Genomic DNA, 15,325 nt, shown 5'->3' with positions numbered 1-15,325 from the left:
CACTGATCCCTGCGGCACACCACTGGTCACCGGCCTCCAATCTGAAAAACAACCCTCCACTACCACCCTCTGCCTCCTATCACCAAGCCAATTTTGTATCCAGTTTGCTAGCTCACCCTGGATCCCATGTGTTCGAACCTTCTGGACCAGCCTACCATGCGGGACCTTGTCAAAGGCCTTGCTAAAGTCCATGTAGACAATGTCCACCGCCCTGCCCTCGTCAATCCTCTTGGTTACCTCCTCGAAAGACTCAAATCAAAGCTGAGACATGATTCCCCATGCACAAAGCCATGCTGACTATCCCTAATCAGACCTTGCCTTTCCAGATGCATATAAATCCTGTCCCTCAGAATCCCTTCCAATATCTTACCCACCACTGATGTAAGGCTCACCGGCCTGTAGTTCCATGGCTTATCCCTGCTGCCCTTCTTAAATAAAGGCACAACATTAGCTATCCTACAGTCTTCCGGTACCTCACCCGTGGCTAACGATGATACAAAAATCTCTGTCAGGGCCCCAGCAATCACCTCCCTTGCTTCCCATAGCATCCTAGGATACACCTGGTCAGGCCCTGGGGATTTATCCACCTTAATGCGCTGCAAAACCTCCAACACCTCCTCCTTTGTAATGTTGATATGCTCCAGGATATCGCTGTTCCCTCCCTTGAACTCACTAGCTTCCATGACCTTCTCCACGGTAAATACAGACGAGAAATATTCATTTAAGACCTCGCCCATTTCCTGTGGCTCCACACATAGATTACCACACTGATCCTTAAGGGGATTGACTCTCTCCCCAGCTACCCTTTTACTCTTAATATACTTATAGAATCTTTTAGGATTCTCGTTTATCTTATCTGCCAGGGAAATCTCATGGCCCCTTTTTGCCCTCCTAATTTCCTTCTTAAGTGTAGTCCTACATCTCCTATACTCCTCAAGGGACTCGCTCGATCCCAGCTGCCTATACCTGACATAAGCTCCTTCTTTGTCCTGACCAAACCCTCAGTATCCCTCAACAACCAAGGTTCCCTAAACTTGCCAGCCTTGCCCTTCCATCTAACAGGAACATGCCGGCCCTGAAGTATCTAACTCTTCCTGTCGAAGGAGTCTTGGTGTGTTGCTGCGGTGCATCTTGTACATGGTACACACTGCTGTCACCATGCGTCGGTGGTGGAGGAAGTGAATGTTTGTGGATGGGGTGCCAACCAAGCAGTCTGCTTTGTCCTGGATGGTGTCGAGCTTCTTGAGTTGTTGGAGCTGCACCCTTGTAGATGGTGAACAGGCTTTGGGGAGTCAGGAGGTGAGTTCTCGCCGCAGGATTGCTGCCAGAGCTAGTGCTGACCCACAATAATTACACCAGCGCCCTTGGTGTGTAAAGTTCAAGGTTTCAGAGTACTTTTCATCCATGTAAATTAATTAGATTTCTTTTAATTGCTGCCCGAGATTGTGATGTAGTTGGTTGATAGTGTTAGGTGGTTGAAACTTAGGAAGAAACTGAAGAAGCCAATTAACTTAGATTATGAGTTTTCGACCGGGTTCAATTCAACTCCATCCCTTTCCGCCATGCCTCTTGGAGACTCTCAGATTGCCTGTTAACCTGCCCTCTGTCCAGTAGGACAGGTCCCAGTGAGATTGTGGTAATCCTATCTATTGTTGCTGTAACTTGAGTTGAAATTATTTTCAAGGGACTGGCTGTTCAATGTTATCAAACGTCGACATTTAATCATAGAATCTTACAGCGCCATTGGTGACTATTTGGCCCATTGTGCCTCACTGGCTCTTTGAAAGAGCCATCCAGTTAGTTCCATTCCCCATCTCTTTCCCAATAGCCCTGTGAATTTTTTCCCTTCAAGTATTTATCCAATTCCCTTTTGAAATTGGCTGTTGAATCTGTTTCCACTCAGCTTTCAGGCCGTGCAATCCAAATCATAACTCGCTGCATTAAAAAAAAAGTTTCCACAGGTCGCCTGTGGATTTTTGCCTAGATGTAGGAGAGATTTGTTTACACACAGAGTGGAAAAAGATGGAACTCATTGCCACATCACCCTGTCAATCTAAGGTGTTGTGTATGAGCTTTCTGTTATTGCTGCAAACTGCTCAGCAGAACAAGGATAGATTTGCGACCCAGGGCAGTGAGTAATGAGCCCTGAGGAAGCAGAAAGAGCAAAAGGAGAGATATTATTTGGAAGAAATTTAAAATGAAAAGCAACTGAACAGCAGCAGAAGTGTAGAGGAACAAAAGAAAAACAAAACAAGTATATGGTATGGTAGCAAAGTGGTTACGTTAATGGACTAATAGTCCAGAGAGAGTCGAACTAATGATCCAGACAGATCCCACCGAATGCTAAGGAATTTAAATTCAATTAATTAAAGGAATCTGGAATAAAAAGCCAATCCTGGTAATGCTGACCATGACACTACCAGATTATCGTAGAAACCCATCTGGTTCACTAATGTCCTTTTAGGGAAGGAAATCTGCTGTCCTTACCTGGTCTGGCCTACATGTGACTCCAGACCCACAGAAATGTAGTTAACTCTTAACTGCCCTCTGAAATGGACTGGAAAGCCAGTCAGTTATATTCGAGAAGGTGGCTCACCACCATCTTCTCAAGAGCAACTAGGGATGGGCATTAAATACTGGCCTTGTCAGCTTCACTCGCATCCCGTGAATGAATTTTTAAAAAGAATTAAGTCCTTGGCAGTGATGTAATCTCATTCTGGTATCTGAATCTGCCATGACACCACCTTCCTCGTCTCCTCCCCATCCCCATCATTTGAATAGTCATGGCTCATTGCGTAGTAGCCTTGCCACTGAGTTTAATAAGTTGTGCACTCAATCCAGTTGCACAGATTTGAACACGAAATCTGGGCTGAGAGCCCGATTGCAGTACTGAGGGAGTACTGCACTGTCAAAGGTGCAGTCTTTTGAATGAGACGTTAAACTGAGACACCATCTGCCCTCTTGGGTAGATTTAAAAAAGATTCCATGCTGCTATTTCAAAGAAGAGTGGGGGTGTTCTCCCTGGGGTCCTGACTGATATTTAAAAACAGGTTATCTGGTCATTATCACATCGCTGTTTGTGGGAGATTGCTGTGCGCAAATTGACAGCTACATTTGCTGTATTGTTTTTTGGTGTAGTCACTGTTGTATCTCCTTAGTTGTGAATCACTTTAGGATATCCTGAGTGTGGCACTGAGCCAAGGATGTGATCGATGATATTTTGCCTTGACTATTTTTGTTTATAATTTTTATTAAAAGTTCTATGTTTTTTTTTATTCCAGGAAGTAGCTTATCAGTTGCTGGTCATGTACAGTGGACTTTATGTAAAACTACTTGCAACAGAACAGCTTCCTCACATTCAGTCTTCCATTCATGCAAAAGATGAGCATGTTCCCTGTCTTTGTCAGTACGTAGAGACTTCAATATTGAACCTATCAAGCTGTGAACTGAAGTAACCATCTTCAACTCTGAACTTGCAAAAGTTTAGCAACTGTGATTCTTTCTGCATGTAACAACAATTGGGCCTTGAACCTCTGAACTTGTAAGGACTTCATGAAAATAACCTATCGAATGGCTGTCCATGAAATAAGGGCCAAAGAGCTTTCACTCTCATGCCAGAAGCTAGCTTGCTCCAAAAAAAAAAAGCACAGGCAGGAATTACTCAGCAACTGCACTTTTCCCTGTTCATCCAAAAGCTGCGAATGTGTCCAGTGGGCGGATTATTCCGAGTCCCTACCTTCCTCTGCTCCTCTCCCACATCGCTATCGATGATTCCTGGGTTCATTGGTCACAGTTTTTAATCCGTGGACATTAATGAATGCAAAATTGGAGGCAGAATTTTGATAGAATAGATGGGGAGAAAGAGTTTCCAGTGACGGGAGAGTTGGTAGCCAGAGCGCACAGCTTTAACATAATTGGCAAGAAACAGAGGAGATGGGTATTTTTTTTTTCACACAGTGATTTATGATCAGGAATGCACTGCCAAAAAGGGTAGTGGAAGCAGAAAGGGAATTGAATACATATCAAGAGAAAAAATGTGTAGGGCTGTGAGGAAAGATCAGCTGGGGGTGGGACAGGGTTAGTGTATCTAATTGGACAGTTCTTTCAAAGAGGCAGCATTGGCCGAGTGGACTCCTTCAGTATTGCATGATTCTATGAGATAATGAGTCCGCGCTTTTCCAATCAACCACCCATTGTGTGTGGCTCAGGGTTTCAGCATACTCCATGTATGTTTCAATATGGAATGCACTGCTTGAGACTGTAGTGGAGGCAGGTTCAATTGAAGCATTCAAAAGGCAATTAGACAGTTAGATGAGAAGAATGTGCAGTTACAGGGAGAAGGCAGGGAATTAAACCTTCGGAGAACTGGTGCTGACACGATGGGCCGAATGGCCTCCTTCCGCAATGCAACAATTCTGTGATTTACAAAGATGACTCTGTATTTGTTGGGTTTACTTATTATGTGAACAAATGCTTTGCTAGTGCTGAAATTTTCATACTGAATATGAATATTTCTTTTTCAAAGTGTAAATATTTTAAAAGATTTATGAACTGCTACAAAGTTTTAGTTTGTCAGATTATTTAATGACATGAGGAAGACAATTTAGTATTTTAATAGTAAAAGGAGAGTTGGTGTACTTCTGGCAAAGTAGACCCTGGACAGCTCCCCCTGTATTTTAGTCTTAAATAAAAAAAGCTTTTTGTACTAGCAGCGTTCCTTTGTACAGTTGTTAAAAGATTTTGAGTTGTGCCAGTTAATTTGTTTATATTCTACCGCAAACATCAAACATCATAAAACCAGGTGAAAAGGGCTTGAGAGATCATCATATATACTGTTGAAACGATCATTTAGTCAGATTGTTCTCAATCTGTCAGAACGACAGGAGTTTGAATGACAGAAGGACAGCTCGTTCGGATCTCATCCTTTGTCATTATCCAGCTACATCCCAGGTGAATCATAGACTTTGCCCCGTTTGCCAGGTAACATTAGACAGACACCATCCCCACATCTGGCATTAATACTATGGTAGATGGCTGCCCTATCAATTTGCATCACTTTTTAAACAAAGTGACTCCTGACAATGCAGCGCCATTGTGGGCATCATCAGTGCGTGCGAACATTTGGCAGTATGAATGAGTGCACATGACATCACCATACAATAGCCACCTCCACTTCCCCAACAGCACCCCACTCCCTCCCACCATCCCTGCTTCAATCGCCGCTTGCCCCCAACTCGGTCGCTCACTCCCCGCTTCGCCATCCGAAGAAGCAGCACGGCCTTGAGCGAGTGACTGAGGGAAGGCAACGGCCAGGCAGGGAGCGAGCGGCAAGAAGATAGGCGAAGGAGGGAGCAGTGAAGAGATACGTAATGGCAGGAGGGAGCGGGGGTACTGTTGGGTGTGGGATGGAGGTGGCGATCACAACCATTGAGGGGGTTTTGATTTAATTTGTTTGTTTCAAATTGAACAGCGCCATCTTTATTACCAGCGGCTGTCTAAGATGTTACAGTGACATTTCAGTCGATGAGGCTGCATTTGAGCATGTGCCAGTACTGCGCTGCCTAGTAGTTTTGCCAGCAAACGTAACCTTTAAAATAAATCGCTCTTATCGTACAGCATTGAATATGTGTTGACATATTGTAGGGGGTAGAGTTTCCTGTACCTAGATGTATTAGGGTGCAAGATGATTGGGCAGAGAAAAAAACCAAAACATGTTTACTTCTATACCTCCTTTCACAACCTCAGGACATCCCAAAGCACTTTCCAGCCAATGAAGTACTTTTTGAAGTGTAGTCACTGTTTTAATGTAGGACACAAGGCTATTTTGCACACAGCAAGCTCCCACAAACATGTAATAAAAAACAAGAAATGCTGGAACCACTCAGCAGGTCTGGCAGCATCTGTGGAAAGAGAAGCAGAGTTAACGTTTCGGGTCAGTGGTCCTTCTTCGGAACATGGCCTTCTGCCTCAGTGCTACAAAACTGAGCTACAGCTGACACAACTTACTGAAATATCCGGAACACAAGTTCCAAACATTTCAGTCAAAAGGTACTTGCCACACAAACTCCAGTTGGCTGTGACTTCAACTGCTGAGCTCCAAGAGTCCCTCCTTAAACTTCTCCTTGCACCTCTCTCTCTCAAGACACTCCTTAAAACCTACAGCTTTGGCCAAGCTTTTGGTCACATGTCCTAATCTCTGAGGTGGCTTGCTGTCAAATGTTGTTTGGTAATCACTCCTGTGAAACACCTTGTATGTTTTATAGTGTTAAAGACACTAAAGAAATGCACATTGAAGACAAGTTATCATTGAGCATGATTTTTTTTTTTTAATTGGATAGCTTCAAAACACAGCAGGTATTTTCAGAGATGCTCATCTTGCTAGTCAGCGAGTTGCTGAGCACATCTTCATTCTTTGCCATTAAATTTAGAACAGTAGACTGCATTGCCAGGAAGTTGCCAATAGTGCACCGGTCTGGATTGCCAACAGCTAGACCAGTGCAATCTTTAACCTCAGGATCCACATTGCTGAATCATGGGCCCGGATTTTGGCAGTGTCACTGGCAACAGATCATCATCCAACGATGAGTTTATCTGGTCATACTTTTCATCTGCAGAGAGAAACAGGCAAAAGTTATAAATTGTCTGCATAACAGCAGTGACTACTAGAACAGTAATCCATTGCTAGTACAGCACTGAGAAATCCTACTGTCAAGAAGGCATTATATAAATACTATTTTGTTTCTTTCTTGGTGATCATTTCCATGTAACTAAAAGACTTTTCAAAGTCATTTAAATGTTTATTGTGCATCTCATTCAGATTTACACTAGACTTGTCGCTCATGAGCATTTCTTCAGCCATTACTCTCCTGTCCCCAGAACTCAACCCCGTTTCCTGACTTACTGCATGCCTCCCATTTAAAAAAAAACTCCTCTAAACACTCCTCTTCAGTTACATAATCCAGTTTCCCTATCTTAACCTCTCCATTTCCCCCCTCTTGCTCAGTGTTCATCTCATTCCTGCATGTGAAGACTGCTATGTCAGTGCAAGTACCCGTTGTATTGATGCCCAATTGTACAAACAAGGAATCGCACTTTGTGCTATTTAATAAATCCTTCACTGGAACTTAGCAGCTTCCAGAGCTGTCTGCTGCAAATTTCACTCTTGCTTTTCCATGATGTACATATTGCAAATTTTGTGAAAATTTAAGAGTCAACTGTGGTTCAAGCATGTAGTCAGTTGCAGTCTAACTTACAAGGAGCTGCACTGATCCTGCAGAGGGTCATTACTTTGGATTGAAGATAGACAGTGAACGTGCAAGAGATTAGGCCTCAATTGGGGAGCTCGGAGGTGGGAGTTACAGTAAGGAGCACAGACCCGAAAGTAGGTCTCAATTGGAGAGCCCGGAGAGTTGGAAGTAAAGTTTGGCTCAGGTATAAAATTAAAACTTGAACCAGGCCCAGAGTTCTTTAATTTTTTTTTTTAAATGCCTGACCTGACAAGAACAAACATATCTTTGAAACAGAAAAAGATCATAGACTAAAACAAAAACAATTCGAAACAAAACAGTACAGTCGGGTTTTGCCGGGTAGCCAGGCTCTAGTTGGAAGTAGGGAGGCCCTGAGAGTAGGCCTCAATCGGACAGCCTGGAGGTAAAGGAGCGCAAGTAATCAGGGAGAGAGGTAATAAAGGCATTTAAAGTGTCAGCACAAGGGAAAGAGCCGATTGGTGAGTAGCTGGTCAGTTTTTTTTCTGTCCATATCAGGGACGAATCTGGAGTTTTATTTCCAGTAATTTTAGTTGAGTCTGATAAATAGAAGTTATGGCAGGGCACCTCAGTCCCATCCTGTCATGTGGAAATTCGAGGACACTTCTCGTTTCTTCAAATTTAAACACCCTTGTCCCCAGTAGAACTATTACACTTTTCCATCCCAATCATTCCCCCTAGTATACCCCTCATCTCCACTCCCTTAAATGCAAGGAATGCAGACTTGAATGACTGGTTTAACCATTCACCGCCAGATCTCACTAGACCACTTAAGGCACTATCGGATAACACCCTCCATCACTAGAATTTCCCACTATTCAAAGATCAGCCAGTAAGGCAAACATAATGCTAGGCTTTTCACCACTAGTTGTCATCATAAACACCATGCTGCCTCCTCTACCAAAAGTGTGAAGTACAAAGCTCGAGACTATCTGTTGAGCTGTCTCTACTGCTTCCCTCCTTTCCTCAACTCCACTGGGCCTAACTTCCTCCAAGGTTCCCCCTTGCCCTAACCCAGAATTTGCATCTTTAGTTTCTCTCCGATCTCTCTTTATGCCCTCTCCAAGCTGATCTTGTCGATGAGACACACCTCTTGCTCTCGAGACTCTATTCTTACTAAACTGCTGACTACTCAACTTTCCTTCCTGGTCCATGTTCACTGATATTAACTCTTCTCTTTCCTCAGGTACTGTTTACCGCTCCCCTGCTCAAATCTGCCATCAGCACCTCTCTGAAAAAACACAAACACTTGATGCCTTCATCTTTGCAAACTCATGCTCCAAACGTGAATCATCTTTTCCTCTAAAGTCCTTGAACTGTTGTCACCTCCCAAATCACTGTCCACGTCTCTCAGAACTTCTTGTTTGAATTCCTCCGATCAGGCTTCTGCCCCTCATTATACTGAATTGGCTCTGGCCAAAAAGGTCTCTTAATAAAGAAGTTGACTGTGACAAAGGTAAACTATTCCTCCTGGACCTGTCTGCAACCTTCGACACAGCTGACTGCCAAACCCTGCTCCAACACCTCTCCACCATCATCCAGCTGGGTGGGACTGTACTTGCTTGGTTTCTATTAGAGAATCAGCTGCAATTGCTTCTCTTCCCACTCTTGCACCATCACTTCTGGTGTCCCCCAGTGATCTATCCTTGAAGTCCCTCCTTTTTCTCATCTGCATGCTGCCCCTCAGCAAGATCATCTGAAATCAGGGCATCAATTTCCACTTGTACGCTGATGATACCCAGCTCTACCTCACCTCCACCTCTCTCGATCCCTTCCTCTTTCTCTAAATTGTCAGACTGCTTGTCTGACATCCAGTATTGAATGAGAAATTTCCTTCAATTAAAACATTGGGAAGACAAAGCCATTGTTTTCAGTCCCCATCACAAACTCCGTTGCCTTGCTACCAACTCCATCCTTCTCCCTAGCAACTGCCTAAGTCTGAACCAGACAGTTGCAACCTTGGTGTTAGATCTGACCCCAAGATGAGTTTGCTACCACACATTCGCACCATCACTAAGCCCACCTATTTCCACCTCCATAACATCGACCGACTCTGCCCTTGTCCCATCACATCTACTGTTGAAACCCTCAACCATGCAGTTTTTTATCTCTCGGCTTGATTATTCAAACACATTCCCGGCCGCCCTCCCACATTGTTCCCTCCGCAAACTTGCTGTCATTCAAAATTCTGCTGCCCTTTTCCTAACTCACACCAATTCCCGGTCACCCATTTTCCCTGTATTCACTGATCTACATGCTTGACCACAACAACTCAATTTTAAAACTCTCATCCGTGTTTTCAAATCCCTCTACCGTCTGGCCCTCCCTATCTCTAAACTCCATCAGCCATACAATCCCCCTGGATCCCTGCATTCCACCAATTCCGGCCTCCTGAGCATTCCCAATTTTAAATCACCACATTAGTGGTAATGTCTTCAGTTGTCTGGGCCCATAAGCTCTAGAATTACCTCCCTATATGTTTCCACCCCCCTAACTCTCTTTATTCTTTTAAGACGCTCCTTAAAACCTACCTCTTTAACCAAGATTTTAATCATCTGTGCCAATATCTCATGTTGCTTGGCGTCAAATTGTGTTCCAGAACAGTCCTGTAGAGTTCCTTGGGACATTTAATTATGGTAAAGGTGCTATATAAATGCAAAGTTGTTATGTATAAAATTATGAGGGGCCTAAATAGAGTGGATAGGAAGGACCTTAACAGGAAGCTCAATAACCAGTAGTTGGTAGAAGAATTACAGGGGAGTTGAGAAATGTTTTCACCCAGAGGATGGTGGGGATCTGGAACTCACTGCCTGAAAGGGTGGCAGAGGCAGAAACCCTCATTGCATTTTAAAAGTGCTTGGATATGCATTTGAAGTGCCGTAACGTACAGGGCTACAGACTAAGAGCTGGAAAGTGGGATTAGGCTGGATGGTTCTTGATCAGCCAACACGGACACAATGGGCCGAATGGCCTCCTTCTGTGCCATAAATTTCTATGCATCCAGAATCCATTCTGCTGTGGACAGGGCACAGACAGGTCGACACTATGACCAGTCACTCAATTAATTTGTGTTTGGGCAATTGAGGCAGTGAATAGTTCATAAAGTCTTATATTTGTATAGCGGCCTCAGGATGTCCCAAATTGTTTTGAAGCCAATGAAGCACTTCCTGAGGTACAGTCACTGTTGTAATGTGGGAAACACAGCAGCCAATTTGAGCACAGCAAGCTCCCACAAACAGCAGTGAGATAATAACTGATAATTTGTTATAGAAAAATGTTTGTCGAGGGATAAATATTGACCAGAACACTGGGGAGAATTCCCCTGCTGGAATGTTTTATGTCTACCGGAGACAGACAGGGCCTCCATTTAATGACTCATCTGAAATACAGCACCTCTGACAGTGCAGCGCTCCCTTTGTACTACCTAGATTCTGTGATTGAGTCTCTGGGGTAGGACTTGAAGCCAAAATCAGGCTTGAAGGGCCGAATGGCCGACTCCTGCTCCTATTTTTTATGTATGGCTCATAACAGACACAGCTAATTTCTCCCCCTCAAATGCATTTGCTCCTCCTTCACTTTATATTCTATTCCCTCCTGCAGGGGCTGGTTCATGTTGGGTAGGTTTCCACAGCTGGCAGCCAGCTGTGCTCCAGCATCTTTCTCAAATGGTCATATCTCAAGTAAGGTGGTGATACTAAATCTTTTATAAAACCCAGGTTCAGCCTCAGCTGGAGTGTTGTGCCCGATTCTGGGCAGCACACTTTAGGAAGGGTGTCAAGACCTTCGAGAGGGAGCAGAAGCGATTGACTGGAATGGTGCCAGGGCGGAGTGACTTCAGTTCTGTGGAGAGACTGGAGAAGCTGGGAGTGTTCTCCAGAAGGAACTCATTGGCTGTGAAGCACTTTGGGAGGTCCCCAGGTCATGGAAGGCACTAAACAAAACTCAGATTTTGTTTTTCCCTTTTATAGAACAGAGGTGGTCGAGGAGATTTCTAGAGATGTTTGAAATCATGAAGGGTTTTGACAGAGTAAATAAAGGGAAATAGTTTCCAACAGCAGGAGGCTCAGAAATTAGAGGACAGAGATTTAAGATAATTGACAGATGATTCAAGGGGAGATGAGGAGAATTTCTTTTTATCCTGTGAGTTATTAATGGGAATGCACTGCCTGGAAGGGTGATATGATGGAAGCAGATTCAATAATAGCTTTCAAAAGTGAATCGGATATATACTTGAAAAAAGAAACATTTGCAGGGCTATGGTAAAACCAGGGGAGTAGGAGTAAATGGTTATTTCTTTGAAAGAGTCAGCACAGGCACAACAGGCCAAATGGCCTTCTTCTGTGATGTCTGATTCGATGTGTAAACCAAAACATTAAAGCCTAGATTTTGCAATTGCCAATAATCAGTTAAAAATGAATGGGATATTGGAAGTTTTCACATGGGAGTTATCACAGTCAAGCCCAATCACTTTCCATATGTTAATCTGAGTTCTTTTTGCCTTCAGTCTGGTTCAGTAAATATACCGAGTCGGATGTGTAGGTAAAATCAATTACTTTATTTGCGCAGTCGCCAGCGGACTTACTCTGAGAACAGCAGCACTGACTCCACCAGAGTCTGTCGGGTCCCCCCCAGAGTAAGTAAAGTTTGTGATACAGGTACCACTGTTTATACATTAAGATTCATGCTACACCTCCTTGTTTAACCAATCAGTGCGGTACAATTCGACTTCACCCACATGGTGACATGCAGTACATCTGTTACTGAGGTTACAATACACTCCATTCTCAAGACATACTTGTTACTAATAAAATATTGTTTTGTACCAGCAAGATAAAACAAAGCGGACAAGCAAACTAATTAGCAAGAGCATAGGAATCATCAATAACCATGCTGGTCTCACTCCCTACATGGATCATGAGTCTGTCTCTACCTTGTGACAAGTAATTGCGGAGCATCCTGCTATCTCTATTAGGTTTACATTCTTGAGTGTTTCGTGCAGTCTGCAGCTACATTAAGTAGTGGCAGTTCACGAAGATAAGAGGGGCCTAGCACTCCTTATCACTCACACAGGGATGGACATCATTTGATTCACAGGAGTCCATTTGTTCCAAACCACAGGGAGTCACACAATCAGGCCATAAAGAACAGATGTCCTGGCAATTACCAGTGTCGGCTAGTCTTTACTGTCTCACACGCTCTGCCTTTACTTTTAACTATTTCATTGTGGTTTCTGCTACTTAAAATCAAAGCTCAGCAAAGCTACTATTCCTAACTTGGCTATTGTTCCCATTACGCATAGTGCCATACCTTTCTGCTCACTTCCACACATACAGATTAGGAGTGTCAACTCTGGCTGATTGGAGGCTCAGGACAAGAGTAGGACTTGCACAACTACTACAGTTGACATTAACTAACACAGCATCATGCAGGGGTTGAACCTAATACAAGAGAGAATGAAACCCATCCAGTGAATGAGAAGAGACACTAACCTTTGACCTGGCTACCTGGTGCCTTAGATTGGCCAGCAGAAGGTGAAATTTCCTTAGTGTTTAAAACACTGCCAATCTTGTCCAGCACGTAGCGGCAGGCTTTAAAAGACATAAAATTCAGAACATATTGCAGTTTCATTAACAACTTGAATTTACATAGCATTTTTAAATATTGTAAAATGTTGTAAAGCTCTTCACAAGGGTTACCAAAATTGTGTGAACAACATTTGACACCAGGACGATGAAAGAATGGAGATATAGTTCCAAGTCAGGATGCTGTGTGACTTGGAGGGGAACTTGCAGGTGGTGGTGTTCCCATGTGCCCTTGGTCTTCTAGGTGGTAGAGGTCATGGGTTTGGAAGTTGCTGCAGCGCATCTTGTATATGGTACACACTGCCGCCACTGTGCGTCAGTGGGGGAGGAAGTGGCTGTTCAGGATGATGAATGGAATGCCAATCAAGCGGGCTGCTTTGTCCTGGATTGAACTGGAACTCCCTACCTAATAGTACTGTGGGTGTACCTTCACCAGATAGACTGCAACAGTTCAAGAAGGTAGCTCACCATGCTGTGAATCAATAAGCAAAAACCTCAAATTTCTTCATTCCTGCAATTCTAGCCTCTCGTGAATCTCCGATTTTAACTGCTCCATCATTGCCTTCAGCTGGATGGTGTTAAATGATTCGAGTGTTGGAGCTGCATTCATCCAGGCAAGTGGAGAGTATTCCATCACACTCCTGACTTGTGCCTTATAGATGGTGGACAGACTTTGGGAAGTCAATAGGGTTTGTAGGTATGGAGTAGGTGACAGAGACAGGGAGGGTTCAGTAGGGAGTGAGTGCAGGGCCATGGAGCTATTTAAAATAGAATGTTGGTGGACCTGGAAACAAAGGGCAAATGGGACTTAGAATACAGGCAGCAGAGTTTTGGATGAGCTCAAATTTAAGTTTATGGAGACACATACACTGATTTGGTTTCATAACTAGCTCATTTAGAGTAGAGAACTTAGCTCGAGATATTTTCCAATTATTAAAAAGAAACAGCATACACCAAGGAAATGAGGATGTCTGAGAGCTACAACTTAAGAAATCCTTTGCTCTTTTTAAGAAACCTATTCCAGCCCAGGGTTTCACTCAACCAGTCCACTTCCATGGCATGACAAAATGGAAACAACGCTGGAAATAGGCCTCAACAAATCATGCCCTCACTTGTCTTGGAGAAATTCCGAAGAAGGGTCACTGACCCGAAACGTTAACTCTGCTTCTCTTTCCACAGATGCTGCCAGACCTGCTGAGTGAATCCAGCATTTCTTGTTTTTGTTTCAGATTTCCAGCATCCGCAGTATTTTGCTTTTATATTATTGGAGAAATTATACTTGGGTTTCATGACAATTTTTCAAAAGAAAATTCTGCATCATGTGCAAAGAAAGGCATCTATATCCTGGGTCTAAAATCAATTTTACAAAGTCTGTAAAAGAGTTGCAAACCCGAATACATGACAGAAGGCTCTCAGAGCAGTGCAGGCTTACAAAGAATGGACTGTCAAGACAGCCCAATACAGATTAAAAACCTTTCCCTGTCCTTAGCGCAAATTAAAAAGTACAAAGAACATCTTAGATCTATGTAGAGCATCTTGTATTACATTAATTCAGTCCAGTTTCTAAACTCAGACATAATATTTATCTATCAGCAACAAAATTCATCACTCCAACTCCTTTTTCAATGACTTCATGATGCAGGTTAAATACTGATTTTTAAGAGAACCTGACAACTTTAAGGAAACAGAATTATCTTTTGGATAACCTGAGTCTATTTTCTTCATAAAGCATTTGAGTGAGGAAGATGTGAACTTTAACCATCAGGATGCCAACGCCCTAACCTTTCAGGTTCTTTAATTAATCTCACTGATAATTTATAGTCATTATTTATCTTACTAATAGAAAACACTCTTACTCACCATCGATAATTAGTCAGACCATGTTTTTTGTCTCTCTTTTTATGCCTTTTCTCCCCAGAAATGTGCAATAGCTCAAAACAAAGTCCAGCTCTTCTCTATTCGTTACTTTTGCAACAGCTGTAACTCTCCTGGCGCCGCGCATGCTGGGAATTGTAGTCTTTCTCTCCTTAAAACACCAACTGCGAGCGCTGGGAGGAACTACAACTGCTGTACGCATGCGCAGTCACCCGGCCAGACGTCACCCCGCGGCCCTGGTTGCCAATTGGTCTTGACGTTGGCCACGCCCACAGCAGCTTTAGTCCCGCCCCCTGCACTTCCGCTGCTCCAATGGCCCAACTAAGCAGCTTAAAATAATGGTTGCAGACAATTTGAAACTTACACGAATAATGCAAACAGTCATCAAATTAGTCTGCATCTGCAGGGGGAGTAGAACCAGTCAACATATTGGGTTTATAACATTACAGCAGCAAGAAACAAAGAGAGACTTGTATTTATATTGCATTATAATTCTCCAGCTTGCTCCCACTCTGACCTCTCTGTCCTCCTGCAGTTTTCCAATGAAGATCAACGCAAGTTGGAGGCACAGCACCTCATCTTTCGATTGGGCACTTTACAGCC

At 43.4% G+C, this 15,325-nt stretch overlaps 1 protein-coding gene and 1 long non-coding RNA gene across 8 annotated transcripts in view; one reads left to right on the top strand and one right to left on the bottom strand.

Annotated features, from left to right (window-relative positions):
- Nucleotides 1-4,698, top strand: part of LOC137346110 (transmembrane protein 268-like) — a 52,227-nt gene extending 47,529 nt beyond the window's left edge. For all 7 annotated transcript variants that reach the window (XM_068009414.1, XM_068009410.1, XM_068009413.1 and 4 more), the window contains one exon: nucleotides 3,282-4,698. In XM_068009414.1, the coding sequence (XP_067865515.1) occupies nucleotides 3,282-3,455 (174 nt within the window). In that variant the 3' untranslated portion in view covers nucleotides 3,456-4,698. The remainder of the gene's footprint in view (nucleotides 1-3,281) is intronic.
- Nucleotides 4,699-6,300: 1,602 nt separating this feature from the next.
- LOC137345918 (uncharacterized) lies at nucleotides 6,301-14,846 on the bottom strand. The gene is made up of 3 exons (XR_010968615.1): nucleotides 14,708-14,846; nucleotides 12,755-12,853; nucleotides 6,301-6,608 (listed from the first exon to the last, which is right to left on the bottom strand). It is a non-coding gene; the product is annotated as an uncharacterized lncRNA (long non-coding RNA).
- Between the last annotated feature and the right edge of the window lie 479 nt (nucleotides 14,847-15,325).

The sequence above is a fragment of the Heterodontus francisci genome, chromosome 29 (assembly GCF_036365525.1).
Source record: "Heterodontus francisci isolate sHetFra1 chromosome 29, sHetFra1.hap1, whole genome shotgun sequence".
In the NCBI taxonomy this organism is placed as follows: Eukaryota; Metazoa; Chordata; class Chondrichthyes; order Heterodontiformes; family Heterodontidae; genus Heterodontus; species Heterodontus francisci.
Note: the sequence above shows the minus strand (reverse complement) of the source record. Positions and strands in the feature narration are given on the sequence as shown.